The sequence below is a fragment of the Crinia signifera genome, chromosome 19 (assembly GCF_055691185.1).
Source record: "Crinia signifera chromosome 19, ASM5569118v1, whole genome shotgun sequence".
Taxonomy (NCBI): domain Eukaryota; kingdom Metazoa; phylum Chordata; class Amphibia; order Anura; family Myobatrachidae; genus Crinia; species Crinia signifera.
In genome coordinates, this window is record NC_139226.1 from 133,431,396 (window position 1) to 133,447,180 (window position 15,785).

Genomic DNA, 15,785 nt, shown 5'->3' on the forward strand with positions numbered 1-15,785 from the left:
AGGTGCTGTTGCAATAGACACACATTGTGTACATTCACTAAAGCTTCTATGGGAGTGTTGTGGGCGTGTCCATGCAAATAGCTCCACGACACATGTACCGGTATTACCGCGCGTACTGGTGCTGAAAGCGGACCTCATATTTCCTGTACATTCATATCAAGTAGCCAGTGGATGCAGTTCAGCTCCCACCACAAAACCATATAATTTGCATGCATGGAATTGAGGGGTAGATGTGTGAAGCAGCGATAAGGTAGGACAAGTGATAAAGTGCCTGGTACCCAATCAGCTCCTGTTAAGTTACAGACTGGGTTTAAAAAGGGATGGAGCTGATTGGCCGGTAATAAAGTACCAGGAGGCAGAAAAGACAGGCACACCGGATAGAAGTGCTTCCAAGACTGGGGGCCAGATGCACTAAGCTTCAGAAGTGATACAATGGAGAATGCTAAACAAACAGCCAATCAGCTCCTACCTGTCATGTCACAGACTGTGTTTGAAAAATGTCGGGCAGGAGCCGATTGGTTGGCTGTTTATCACTCTCCATTTTATCAATTTATCATTTAATCAAGCTTAGTGCATCTGGCCCTCAGTGAATGTGGCCCCACACTGTGGGCGAGATGTATTACAATACATGGCCGCCCCTCGCACCGATATGTACTAACATATGCGATCAACATCGCAATGCGGTGAAGGAGGACCCCCGCGACACCTGTGAGGTGGTGTACGGGAGGTCTCCGTCACCTCCCTGGGCTCTCCTCATTCCCCCCACGCCGGTAAGCAGAAGCAAGCTGTCCCCGGGTGCCTCCTCCTCCCCCTGTATCCGGAAGGACCTCCTGGCTGTGTTGCTAGGGTGAGGAGGAGTTTACCTTCCGGGTCCGGGTTTCAGGGGAAGGGGGGTTAGCATCTGCGGCGGGGGTCAGCTGAGGTGGCCGGCAATAAGAAGCCCATAGACTTCTATAGGGTATCACAAACCAAAGGTGGCGATACCCTGGGCCGTGAAAACGCAGCGGCCGGGTATTACTGCATTTTCCCCTTAATACATCCCGCCCTGTGCCTGAGCAGCAGGACTACAATCCCATGAAGAAGGAGCAGGACCTGGAACCGGGATAAGCAGCAAAACAGGAGCCTGTAGTGTATGTGACCAGCATTCTCATTAAGACGTTATCCCCTGTGAGCCCTTCTGAAAATGCTAAAAAGTATTTTTAGCAATACGGGGAGGCACGTTTTGTTTTTATTTGCAGCCCATTAGCACTTCCACCCCTTCCGCAGCACCTACACAAAGCTTCCATGAAACCCTGATTACAGTGCATAAGGCAGAGGGGGTAACAAAGTCCTCTGGCAGAATACTGTATAGCTTGCTTTATCCTCAGCCGTGAACCAGCTGAATGTAACCTTATACTGGGATTCAGCAAATGCTAGGAGCCTTTAATGTCAAATTACTATGCAGATATGCCCCTATTGGTTCCTGATTAAATAGCACGTTCTGTAAACCAATTTATCCCTGTGTCTGCCCATCCTCCTGCTCGGTACTAGCATTTCATTTTCTTAAATGAATTTACAGAAAAATCAATACGGAGACTGGTAAATAGTCTTATTTATGTTCCTCTTATTCTCCAGAATCACAACGCATTTAACAGGACAAGCCTAATCCTAGGGAGGGAATCAGTACAATGTAAGAACACGGACTGTATTAGGACATTCTAACCAGAGCAGGATGCGTGACTGGTCTTTAAAAACCCTTCTTTATTTCATGGTGTGCACAATGGTATATTTCTGAAGCTTGCTCCCAACACCTGTGCAAGCCAATCAGACACGATGAGTCACCAAAATCGCACATTCATCCTGTAGTGTGCACCCTACACTGTGTTGTGTAAAACCATCCAGAATCCCAAAAAAGGGACAAATAAGGAAAGTGAAGAAGGCTGTAGTGCCACAAGTAAAGTACTGGCTGCAGTTACATGGTGTTAAATGGCTGAGTTTTTAATTAAATTGTGGAAAAAGTGATAGCATTTGTATTTCAGCGAATAAAAGTATTTTGAGTATTTTTGGGTACATTTATTGCCCTTATAGTCATTTTCTAAACGAATTTGTAATATGATGCAAAAAATAAACTATTAGTACGACTTCAAATTCAAAAAGCCCATTCATAGGGAAAAGGGTACTTGTTTCCTATCTGGGCGCCCGCTACGTTAATTGCGCACCATGCTATTCTCCGTATAAAAATCGGATCGCATCGCATCGGATACCACAAATGCACATACACGATATTGAACGATGCGATTTCGTTCCCGCTTTATGGTTGGCCCATAGGATATATAGGAAACCCCCCTGATGGTTTAAAATGCGCCTCCATTGTTAACGCCACCCCAGTATTGACGTCAACCCGAAGCCCCCCGCGAGGGGCGGCGGTACGCGTCCTCCGACTTTTTCATACCCCCACTATCCACGTCGGCGTGGAGTTGAGAATAGAATAGTGTGGCGAGCGCAGCGAGCCACTGCGCCCGAAGCGTGGCGAGCGCAGCGAGCCCCGCGAGGGGACGCGGATACTTCACAGGTATCCGTGTCCCCTCGCGGGCTTCACAGGTATCCGCGGCCGCTCGCCACGCTTCGGGCTCGATGGCTCGCTGCGCTCGCCACACTATTCTATTCTCAACTCCACGCCGAATTGGATAGTGGGGGTATGAAAAAGTCGGAGGACGCGTACCGCTGCGCTCGCCACGCTTCGGGTTGACGTCAATACTGGGGTGGCGTTAACAATGGAGGCGCATTTTAAACCATCGGGGGGGGTTTCCTATACAAATCGTGGGTTTGCGGGGTTATTACATTGAAATCAATGTAAAATCGGGTCTCAGGGACCATTTAACATTGATTTCAATGTAAAAATCGGGGTTGATCGCGTCACCGCATGCGATGCAAAATGAAATCGGATCGGATAGCATCGTATGCCATCGTACATCATCGAGTACCGAATCCAATGCGATACGATTTTATTACGGTGCCGTACGTTGAAAACCTGGGCGCCCAGATAGGAAACAAGTACCGGGAAAAGTAACTTAAGTAGACCACCTGGGAAGTTCTACCACTAATGTGAAGATTTAGCAAACCTACTACTGACAGGTGGAGGTGATGCCCTACAGCAACTAATAAGCCTTTTTGTAGTAAATATAGGATAGATCAAATATTATTGGTTAAGAGTTCACCTCCACTTTACCTTTTTGGAGGGTTTAAGACCGATCATTACAGTAAAAAAGCATAGAAGAGGTAGGTCTCCCATTGGAGGTATTCACCTGTGCACCGAGGAGCTGTGAGTGAACCTCTTGGTAGGCTTTCCTGAGAAGCTTGCTCTCCTCTCGCAATTTTGAAATGGTATCTGCAAATACAAAAATGTATTATGGTCAGGAAAATGGCGTGTGCAGCCTCCAAGACAGGGAGGCTCGCGACTAAATGCATTAACCATGAGCCTCGCTGTTTGGAGGAATCAGGTAGGATTCCCCCGGAACATAGAAAAGGGTGAGCGGCCGGCGCCGGGATTAAAAGGAGAGGGTCGCTTGTTTTTGGCAATCCCTGCCATTTTTACACTCCTCGCCGGCCGCATTGAATACTACCCAATGTGTTGCTACTAAGATGCATTTTCAGCAATAAATTAGCAGAAGATTCTAGCGTAACCTGGTGGGTCCAGAGGAGTGGTTTGGCGCAAGTTGTGAGCTGTAGTATTTTATAAATACACAAATACACCAAAGTAAATAATTTGCCAGAGAGGGCCACTGCATACAAAATATAAATATATATTTGTTTGTATATTCTCCCCGTGTTTGCGTGGGTTTACTCCGGGTACTCCGGTTTCCTCCCACAATCCAAAAATATACTTGTAGGTCAATTGGCTTCCAACAAAAAACCCTAGAATGTCTGTGTGTGCGTTTGGTAGGGAATATAGATTGTAAGCTCCACTGGGGCAGGGACTGATGTGAATGTTCAATTATACTCTGTAAAGTGTTGCGGAATATGTGTGCGCTATAACTGTTATTATTATTAATAAGGAGAATTGTTACTTTTTCTGTATATGCACTTTGTAAAGAGGTATAGGGGATCCCTTGTGGCAAGTTTATGTCACTGCCTCAGTGGAGGCTGAAACAGGAACAGAAAAGAACCTTTTTGGTTTCTGTTGTTACTGCGGTGCATAAAAAAAGGATTTGCAATACTAACGTAGTTCCTTCCCCTACCAACAAGGGCACTACACCATTCATATAAGACCACGTAATTAGTTACCAGATAATTAGTATATTTACATTCTTATCCCTTCTCATTTCAGTGCATCCATTATTGGATTTGAAGACCATTTTTGCTAGTTGGTATGTAGGAGAGCAGCCTCTCAATTTTTTTTATTGATTTAGTTGGTGCTTCATTCCAACACTTATTTTACATTTTGTAGATTGTTTTTGGTCTTCAACCTATTCACCATTTGACATTTGAACAGTTGGCCAAAGGGGGTGTACACACGCTTCGATTTTGACTTGATTTTGCTTATAGAAGCAAAATCGAATTGAATAGTTTTTTTAAGACGCTTTCGATCTACATTCGATTCAAGGCACGCTCCCGGTTTCTCTGTATCGAAAAGAAAAATAGACCGCGCAGACAAGGAAATATCGAATTGGATCCAGTCAAAAATGTGTGCACTGCGCCTTGAATGCAAATCGAATTTGATATCGAAATCGATATTGAATGCAAGCGTGCAGATCGAATGTGAAATCGAATGGAAAGCAAAGGCCAAATCGGAAGGGGTGGAATAGCTGAAATCGAAAGCAAACAGAAACGTACTCAAATCGAAAGCAAATCGATGCGTGTGTACACATCTTAAGGCTAGGTGCATACACACTGTACAATTTTTTTGACCACTTTGGTTGAAAGACATTTCCATTGAACCCAGTGTCCTGGACGAAAGATGTTGACAAAAGATATTGTCAACAAACAAACGATGAATGATGATGTGCATACCCGCCAATTGTTAATCAAGATTGTTTGTCAAATGTGCATGCAGCTCAATTTGAATATCTTTCAAAAAGAGCCTATAAACTGTAGCTAGATCTTTCTTCTTTCGTCTGTCGTCAATATTTTTCGTCAACATCTTTTGTACAGGACACTGGGTTCAATGGAAATGTCTTTCAACCAAATTGGTCAAAAAAATTATACAGTGTGTATGCACCCTAAAAGTATGTATCCGTAAGTATTTGTCTCCGGTGTGGTATGACATCCTGCTCATCGGGATTCCAACAGTCATCACACAGATGTCAGAATCCCGACTGCCAGGAAGCCCGGCTGACAGGGGTGCAAGAGCAATGAGGCCCCTTGCGGGGGAAGAATAGCCCGAGATATCGCAGTAGTATATGGGCAGCGCTTGCCTCCTATTCTATTCTCTCATGGACCCCCAGGGGGAAGAATAGCCCGAGACATCGCAGTAGTATATGGGCAGCTTAATATATACTTTTTTTGAATGTTTAATAGTTTTATCACACCCACACAAAGCAAGCTCAAGTGAGTTTTGCTACATGCACACAAACAGTGAGCCTAATTCAGGTTGGCTCGCAAAAGCAAAAATCTCTCTCTAATAGGCAAAACCATGAGCACTGCAGGTGGGGCAGATGTAACATGTGCAAAGAGAGTTACATTTGTGTGGGGTGTGTTCAAAGCTAGATATATATCCCAGTTTAAAAATAAAGCAGTCAGTATTTACCCTGCACAGAAACAAAATAACTCACCCAAATCTAATTCTCTCTGCACATGTTACATCTACCCCACCTGCAGTGCCCATGGTTTTGTCCATTAAAGAACAGTTTGCTTTTGCAAACCAACCTGAATCACCCTCAGTATACTTTAGAAAATAAATACAAGAACACGCTACTGTTTGACAATGAACCTAAACATCCCACCAAGAAAACAACGTAGTGGCTTATATTAGAAAGTGGATGTTATTGGATGGTCAAGCCCTGATCCAGTGTGGAGACAAAATCTGTGGGTAGACCTGAGCCGAGATGAGATGAAACGAAGAACGGGCAGATATTTCTCAACCTACAGTAGGTGTTCAAAGCTGGAAGAGTACTATCAAAACAGAATAATGGATGCAATGGCAGCAAGAGGGGGCTCTGCGATGTATTACATCAGGGGACTGATCACTCTTCCAACCCTGTAACTCTTAGTTTTTCATTTGTAATTTTTTTTTACAGAACTATAATTTTCAGTAGGTGAATACTGTAAGATGAACGGTGTACATAAAGCTGGGAAAATTCTCTCATTATTCAGCGTCCGATGTGACTAAGTGTAAAGGTGGCCATACACAAGCAGATTTATCTTCAGATCTGGCTGGTTGGAACAAAAACCTGGTTATGGATGAGAGCAAATGACAGTTGACCATGTGCTTGGAAATGCTGTAAAACTGACAAACTGTCACTCATCCATAACCATGTTTTTGTTCCAACCAGCCAGATCTGTAGATAAATCTTACTAGTGTATGGGCACCTTAATGCTATAAACAGGGTATGATGAATTATATAGAGTATAGGCACCACATAGTATTAAATTAAGGGGGTATTTAATCCTTGGCAAAATTTTCGTCAGGTGAAAAAACAGCCGTTTCGCCCCTTTTTTTAGGGCGAATTCGATTGGCCTATTCAGTCCCACTGCTGATTTTTCATTTGTAAAAGAAATCCAGCATTGGCAATAAACGCGTGCATCAGCAAAATTGCAGACGTTTTCACCCATGCCATTTCACCCCCCAAAAAAGTGAAAAGACAGGTTCAAAAATACTAAATAACGAGCAAAAATTTCCGTGATCTCAGTCTAAAGGTCCATACACACTGGGCGACTATGCCCAGCGTGTATGGAAAGCTATGATGACATTAATCGCTGTGGGGAAAGCCGCTCAATGCATACACACTGAGCGGCTTTCCCCCTGCCCGATGCTGGGGGGGGGGGGGGCGACGTTGCATAGCGCAGCGCTATGTCAAGCCGTCCTGAAAGCTGCTCATCTGCTGGTATAACCAGCAGATGATCGGCTTTCCCATCGATGTTGCGGGAGCACGCAGCAGCACTCACCGCTAGGCCATACACACTGGGTGGCTTTGAGCTGACAGCCACTTTAAACCTGCTGTTTTGAGCGACTTTCAGCTCAAAGTCAGCCAGTGTGTATGAACCCTAAGTAACACATCTGATTTTACAACACACTATTATACAAAAGATGAATTAACACTAGATATAAATTAAGGTTGCTTTAAACCATAATTTGCCTCCTAGAACATCCAGCCAGCAAGTTCTCATTCCTCTTGGGTTACCATGAGGACATTTATTTAATTATAAGGGGCTGATCCAGTGCATACACATATGCTTATTACAAGCTTCCTTGTGTGAACGTCCTTTTCTAGAGCAAAATGCAATTTAAATCTTCTTCTAAATGTTGTTCGAAGATTCCAAACACATTTTCAGGAATTCTGGATAAACTATCACCTTGCAGACCGAGAAACTCAATCTCTTTTTCTCTGTGCAGTAGGGACAATTTCTGGTTGTGCATCTCTATGGTTTTTCGATGTTCCAGCTGTAAGTTACTCTGTTCGACTTGTAGCTCAGACAACTGCTTCCTAATCTCGTCATTCTGGTTCTAGGTGATGAAAGACCAGTATTAAGAAAATAAATCCACAGACAAACACTCAACAGACAAAAAAAAAAAACTGTATAAAGTAATGTTCTACACATAGTATAAGTAATGTTCTATAGCCGGGGTGGCCAAACCTGTCCTCAAGATCTACCAAAAGGTATTTCAGGCAGCCTGTGGATCTATAGTAGGAATGGATCTATAGCAGGTTTGAAAATGTGGCAGTTAGTAATGACTACAGCTGTGCACCGGCTAGGTGATCTGGAGAATGTGACAGTTAGTAATGACTACAGCTGTGCACCAGCTATGGAGTCTGGGAAATGTGGCAGTTAGTAATGACTACAGCTGTGCACCAGCTAGGTGATCTGGAGAATGTGACAGTTAGTAATGACTACAGCTGTGCACCAGCTATGGAGTCTGGGAAATGTGGCAGTTAGTAATGACTACAGCTGTGCACCAGCTAGGTGATCTGGAGAATGTGACAGTTAGTAATGACTACAGCTGTGCACCAGCTATGGAGTCTGGGAAATGTGGCAGTTAGTAATGACTACAGCTGTGCACCAGCTAGGTGATCTGGAGAATGTGACAGTTAGTAATGACTACTGCTGTGCACCAGCTATGGAGTCTGGGAAATGTGGCAGTTAGTAATGACTACAGCTGTGCGCCAGCTATAGAGTCTGGGAAATGTGACAGTTAGTAATGACTACAGCTGTGCATCAGCCAGGGAGTCTGGGAAATGTGACAGTTAGTAATGACTACAGATGTGCGCCAGCTAGGTGATCTGGGGAATGTGACAGTTAGTAATGACTACATCTGTGCACCAGCTAGGTGATCTGGGGAATGTGACAGTTAGTAATGACTACAGATGTGCGTCAGCTAGGTGATCTGGGTCATGTGACAGTTAGTAATGACTACAGCTGTGCACCAGCTATGGAGTCTGGGAAATGTGGCAGTTAGTAATGACTGCAGCTGTGCACCAGCTATGGAGTCTGGGAAATGTGGCAGTTAGTAATGACTACAGCTGTGCGCCAGCTAGGGGATTTGGAAGACGTGGACCGTTGGTAGATCTCTAAGGACCGCTTTGGCCTCCCCAGTTCTATAGTATGGAAATAATGTTCTATACAGATAATAATTGTAAAAACCAGAATACACCAATAAATTCATGCTCGCTCTACCGGAGACACAAAAACTGCAATTAAATTCATGTTGAAACATAAGCAAACTTTCACGGTATGACTATTAGAACAATATCATATTTGTTATTAATTTAGGTTCCAACTCTACTGAAATGAAATCCCCACGTTCAAAGGAAGGTTCTACACAAACCTTGCTGAAGAAACATTTGGCCTGGAAGCACCCAACCCCTTCCACACCGACTTCCCATTCAGTGGACAACTATTCATTTGATATAGAGGCCTAATATGCATACAGACCTGGAGGGTGATTCAATAAGGCATAACAGTGTCTACCATTGCAGCAGGCTTCTGTACGCTTTGTACCGGATTCAGATATAGGCAGATACAAGCCTAGACAACGGTCACAACCCACCAGCGTTTTTTCACCCACCTGGTACTGCCCACAAAACAGCCCAAGTCTGACACTTACTTGCTAATAAATCCTCGCTGTATTCACTGCACATGCACAGTAAGCGCCCCCCCCCCCCAAGTTACAGTAGTGAAACAACTGTGGATTCTGAATTAAATTATGTGAACAGAGCACTACTGGTAGTGTTCATTCTAGCACTCGCCATCTTTAAAAACCCATGCAGTTCCTCTTCCCTGCCTGGGGTGTCGCTGTCTGCTGCAGTGCTTCTAGCTCAGTATGGTCTGTATATCAGCACTGATATGCAAACCACACATGTGCTAGAAAGACCGCAGCAGACAGCGTCGCCCCAGGCAGGGAATAGGAACTGCATGGGTTTTCAAAGTTGGTGGGTGCTAGAAGGAACACTAAACCGGTGCTGAAAATGAATCCATTTTTATGTCAGTCCATACAAAAGGACATATTTCCAAGCCCAGGCTGCCGGGCAATATGAAAACAGCTAAAGTACCATACACACTGTGCAGAAAGCATAAACAATAGCATTACTATACATAAATAAACTGTATCGAAGATGATCTTTGCAAACACCTGTATGTCCAACTCTGCCTATTGTACATCTCCCTCTATATAACGGTGTGATAAGGGAGAAACCATACTCTGTATGTCGCAGCTAATGCCTGTATCTTGTAGGCTATTACATTTCCGTCACTAAGGGCCTTATTCTAGTTCATTCTCTGACAAAATCCTTCTTAGATGGACACAACCATGTGCACTGCAGGGGGGTAGATGTAAAATGTGCAGAGAGAATTAGATTTGGGTGAGTTATTTTGTTTCTGTGCAGGGTAAACACTGGCTGCTTTATTTCTACACTGCATAATAGATCTTAATTTGAATTAAAACCCCACCCAAATCTAATTCTTTCTGCACAAGTTACATCTGCCCCACCTGCAGTGCACATGGTTTCGTCCATCTAAGAAGGATTTTGTAAGAAAGAATGAACTAGAATAAGGCCCTAAGTCCCCAATGTGAAAAATCACAAATACAAGACAATCACAGACTCAAATGTAATGAAACTGCTACACTGTGATACTGTACACGGTAATGAGAATAGGGATGTTGGGGGCAGAAGATATATTTCCAGCACAAGCGTAGGTAGCCCCCAATGTGGCAATAAGACAAGCCCAAGTGTGCAAGAGAGGACAAGGAAAGACTTCAGACAGATCCAATTACGAGGCTTGGCACAAAAGCAGAGCAATCTTAAGAGAAAGCAGACACGCAATCACGCACATCCGAAACTTCCAAGAGATTGGACAGTACAAAGGCATTTGCTGTGCAACGTGACATTCCAGAAATCCACTTGACGTGACATTCCAGAAATCCACTTGACTGTTAGATTTTTAATCTGCAAATTAAGCTTTACAGGAGTCTGTGGGGAATAAAAATGCCAATTTCTACGACTATAAAAGGCACCAGCATATTATTACTAGTAAATATTGCAAGGAATATTTGTGGAAATCTTATTCTTTATACCCCTTTCTCATTGTAAATGCCAGGTCACACCCAAAATTTGGACACTGGTCCATCCCGGGAGCGACCAGGCGTTTGCAAGACGAAGCTCACACAGCGACCCGGCAATAAATGGGATTGCTGACATCATTGAGGGGGGGGGGGGGGGGGGGGCAGTGGTGCATCATCTGGGGGGAGGAGGCAGCTACCTTGTGATTGCCTCTGTGTTTGTGTATGTGTGAGAGAAAGAGATGTAGTTTCACTCGCTGGCAACAGATGGCAATGTTTCGGAGACAACACAAAACTAGACATATATAGTTGATTTATAATTTATTTTTAATGGATAAGGCTGTAAACCTTAGAAGCCACTGTCATCTATCAGATGCAGTAAATAACTTACAGGATGTTACAATAGATGTGTAATGTATGTGTTTGTTGGTAGCCATTTTGAATGTTGACAAATTTGTTGATTCCACAGATTAAATCATAATTTATGCGTGTATTCTTGTGTTGAGTTGCTGAGCCTCAGCAAAGTATTGCACTCAATTTAAGACATTACAATCATATGGGCATACTTTGGTATAATCATAGGCGAATCTAGAAATATGCTAATGAGTGGTCCCAGAATACACAGAATGGGGATGAGGCCTCATTTGAGGGGAGTGGTTTAACAGGGGCAAGTCAATCCCCCATTTTCTCACCGCTGTGAGGGCAGGGCAAGGCAAGGCAGGGTAGGGGGGAGGGTTACTATACTATCGAACTTGCCAGTATGATTGCAGAGTGATTGGCAGGGGGCCTGGCAGTCACTCTAGAATCATACTGGCAAGTTTGATAGTATAGTAACATTATTATAGCCAATATACAGAAACAGCATTATTTATACAAACAAAATGTTCAAGCGAAAGCCACAAATAAAGCCTCAAACAAGTCCTCTGTAGAGTCAGGAGTGGTGTGGAGGGAGACAGGCTGAGGTGCAAATGACACTCACTTCACTTACTATTTCTGTGCCACTGCCGCCCAGAACTGTCAATCCCAACCGCATGAGACCCGGACCCTGCACGCGCTAGCCTGCAGCAGCACGAGGAGGACAGAGAGGGCGCTCACACTCCGCAAAGGACCATGGGAGGAGCTGCGTGCAGTTGGGCATGCGCGCAGCCCTCCCGTGGCCATCTTTTTGGTTTGATAAATGGGCAGCGGTGATGATTCTATTTAAATGTGCAGAACAGCCGGGCAGTCTAATGGGTGGACTGGTGCAGCCCCCCCCCCCCCCCCCTTAGATTCGCCTATGGGAATAATCGATATTGACTCAAAATATGGGCTCTCAATCACCATAAAATCATTCCTGCCAAATCAGTTACTTTCTTACATCCTAAGCAGGAACTTGCTGGAATAAGTAGATAGGTTGCGTTCATGCTTTCGAGCAGGACTCTGAGGAAATGCCACTTACTGGATGCTTTATTCAAACACTTCCTTTGGGAATGGAATTGTGGATACCGGTAATTGTGGATACCGGTAATGTTCCATTATTCTCTTAGTGGGACTGCTTGTTAATAAATGGTGAGTCTCAGTCTTGGTGTGGCATGGTGGAACACACACAAACACTATAAAAACTATACATGTAATGGGCATCACGGCGTGTGGCATAATGTGTAATAGGCATTACCATGTATGTGTAATGGGCATTATAGGGGAGCGCCAAGAATATTTTGGCAGGGGGAGCTAAATTTATAGTTAGGCCACTGAGCACGACCGTCCATTACCCCCGGAATTTCATTTAATTGTAAAATATATATATATATATATATATATATATATATATATATATATATAAATATGAGAGAGAGAGAGAGAGAGAGAGAGAGAGAAAAAGAGAGAGCGAGACAAAGAGAGAGAGAGACAAAGAGAAAGAGAGAGGGACAAAGAGAAAGAGAGACAAAGAGAAAGAGAGAGAGACACAAAGAGAAAGAGAGAGAGACACAAAGAGAAAGAGAGAGAGACAAAGAGAGAGAGACAAAGAGAAAGAGAGAGAGACAAAGAGAGAGAGAGACAAAGAGAGAGAGAGACAAAGAGCAGTATTCAATGAGGCTGATTCGCCATGTTTTATGGCGATTTTGTGCTATTTTCGTGCTGTAAGGCAATTTTTTTGAAAAAAAGAAAGAGAAAAAAAGAGAAAGAGAAAAAAAGAGAAAGAAAGAAAGAGAAAAAAAGAGAAGAGGAAAAAAAGAGGAAAAAAAAAAAAAGATAAAAATGAGGTAAGGTCTCATTATTATTAATGTCTCGGACATTTCTCAGTGCAAACGCAGGGATATGAGCGGGCAGCTGGCATCCGGCTATGTCAGCTGTCCGCCCCCCACACGTGGGTCACAGCTGCATACGTACGCCCAGCGTTTTCATGGGAACGCCCATGAAACGAGGGGCGTACGCATATGGTAATGAGCCCAAACAGCCCTTCACGCCCCTCTCCACCCCCTGTTCGGATGTTTCCATACGATAATTTTCTGCACGGACCTCGAACCACGCTTGTACGTGTGAGGTGTTCGCAAATGCGCAGATACGTCTCTGAACATGCTCAAACACCAACCATCGGCCGTTCGTCCGCACTAGGAGCTATCAGACTCAATCAGAATAAGGGCCTTGGTGAGAGCGTGTATGTCAAATTGATTATTCGCAATCACGTTCGTATCTAGCAGTGGGGGGGGCAGCGGCTGCGCCCGTGGGAACACCCAGCATTTCATGGGAGTCGCGATAAAATTGCTGGGCATTCCCATGTAAATGCGCCGGTGATGCGGGTGTGGAGACCAGAAGTTGATGTCAGTGAATGTCAGCTGCCCTCTTGCTTACCGTACAGGGATCCCGAAGTTCTAAGACACCAGAAAGCCATCTTCGATCTGTGAGTTGGTCAAGACAGGAAGGAGCTACAGCCGCACACTGCGCAAGGAAAGACTTCCGGAGATGGGAGAAGAAGCTGCCACGCTGCCGCCAGGAGGAGAACCGGACTTTAGGTAAGCACAGGGACAGCTAGTACAGGCAATCCCCTGCGCAAAAGAACTTGCAGCACCTATTACAGCAGCAGCCCTCCGGCACCGAACACAGCGCCGCTGGCTCCAGAGCAAAGTCAACAGATATAACCAATTCCTCAATGTGTTCCATAAACATTCATCAGGGGTATATAGGATTTTAATACACCTGTTTACTTGAACCTTTATTTTGGTTTAAGTCCCTCTTTAATAATCACTAAACCTCACTAAAACCTTGTATATCAATATACACAGTTTACAAGCTCTTGGATCCATCTATATTAAAAGCGCAATAGATACTTTTCCCATTACTGTCTTTTTTACCCCTCAGATGACATCAAATAGAAAAATACCAGGAAATCGTTTCTTGATTATGGGTCTACACAAATTGACGACAAAAGTAATAATGACACCACTGTGTGTTGTTTGTTTGAATGTACTGACTGCATAATCTTTCTAAAAGAGTCAATTGAAGAAACACTTGGATAATTTGCACCCACATCTGACTTCAAAACTGCGGGAATATTTCGTAAATTTGGAAAAATCTGTCAAAAGACAAAGACTGGACAGCAACGTGAGAGGTACAGTCAATCAACGTTCAGCATCAAAGGCAAGATTTGAAGTGTCCTGGTTTAATGCCCAGAACAAAAAACCTTATACTATTGGTGAGGAATTGGTTAAACCAGCAGCTTTGAAAATGGCAGAGATTAGTTATGGTCAGAATGAAGCCAAGAGAGTAAATTCAGTGCACTTGTCTGCAAGACGTTGCTAAAGAAAGAATTTCTATTTTAGCAGAAAATGAGGCGATAAGTTATTACCTCAATAAAAGAGAGAGTAAATACTTTGCTATTCAGTGTGATGAGACCACAAATGTTAGTAGTAATTTTTAGCTGACGATATATGTCCGTTTCAAAGGTTTACATTTAATTGAAGAGGAATTGATGTTGGGTTCTCTTCTAAACTTGCGATTTCATGGAATTGAGATCTTCAATAAAATTAATGAATACTTTAGGAACGTCAAGTTAAGATAACGTCATGCATGATGTTATCAAGATTGTCAATCTTTTTAAAGGACATGCACTAAACACGCGATTATTTCGTGAATTATGTAAAGATGGTGAGGCCCAATATACAGACCTACTTCATCATAAAGAAATTACGTGGCTCTCATGTGGAAATGTTCTGAACCGAATGTGGGCTCTCAAACCCGAACTTTAAATTTTATGGTTGATCAAAAGTTATGTTCTCACAGAGAAGTTCACAAACTCCTCGTGGGCTGCACATCTCGCATATTTAGCTGATATGTTTGAGCGTGTTAATGCATTGAACAAAGAATTGCAAGGGAAACACATAAATATAATTTCAGCCAGAGAAAAGATGTCTTTGTTTGGATCAAAGCTTTTATATTGGAGACAGAAAGCTGAACAGAAAAAGATAGCTACCTTTTCAAAGTGAGCTTTGTTCTTGGAAGATTGTGAAAATATTACTTTTGAAGAAATCAAGGATACGGTTATAAGGGCATCTTACCAAACTCAAAGAGCGGTTCTCTGATTACTTTCCAGATCCAACTGGATTGTAGACCCCTTTAATTGTGACATTGCTGTTGTACCAGAAGAGCCTCAAGGGTTGGCAGAGGCACTTCTTGAGCTTTGATGCAATAATGAAGCTGGTATTGCATTTGAAAACAAAGCAGATCGGTCATGTTTTTGGATGTCAACAGCTGCAAAGGCATTCAAAATAGCACATGAGGAGGCAATCAAAAAGTTGCTACCTTTTGCAACAACCTACCTTTGCAAACAAGGATCTTCCGCTCTAGCACACATAAAATATTACAGAATATTAGCCAGAGACTTGATGCAGACCTCCAGGTCTCAAAGAAAGAAGCTGTGGCTGCCCTCTACCATAGCCCGACTGATAAACTGGAAGGTGGTTGGATATATCAGCCAAAAAACACGGTTATGGTATAAATCATAGACAGACTCATGATAGACAGTCATATGGTAGACCACTAATGGTCATCAGTCACAAGGTCCACAGGGTCAAAAGGTTGACATGGTTAAATGGTCAACAGGTTACATGTTGAC

General features: G+C 43.5%; 1 protein-coding gene across 2 annotated transcripts in view; it reads right to left on the reverse strand.

Annotated features, from left to right (window-relative positions):
• The window catches only part of LOC146043030 (uncharacterized), a 142,974-nt gene that overhangs the window by 71,205 nt on the left and 55,984 nt on the right, over window positions 1-15,785 (reverse strand). For both annotated transcript variants that reach the window (XM_083163397.1, XM_083163396.1), the window contains exons 5-6: window positions 7,492-7,642; window positions 3,285-3,367 (exon numbers count right to left, since the gene is read on the reverse strand). In XM_083163397.1, coding sequence (XP_083019523.1) covers window positions 3,285-3,367; window positions 7,492-7,642 — 234 coding nt within the window. The remainder of the gene's footprint in view (window positions 1-3,284; window positions 3,368-7,491; window positions 7,643-15,785) is intronic.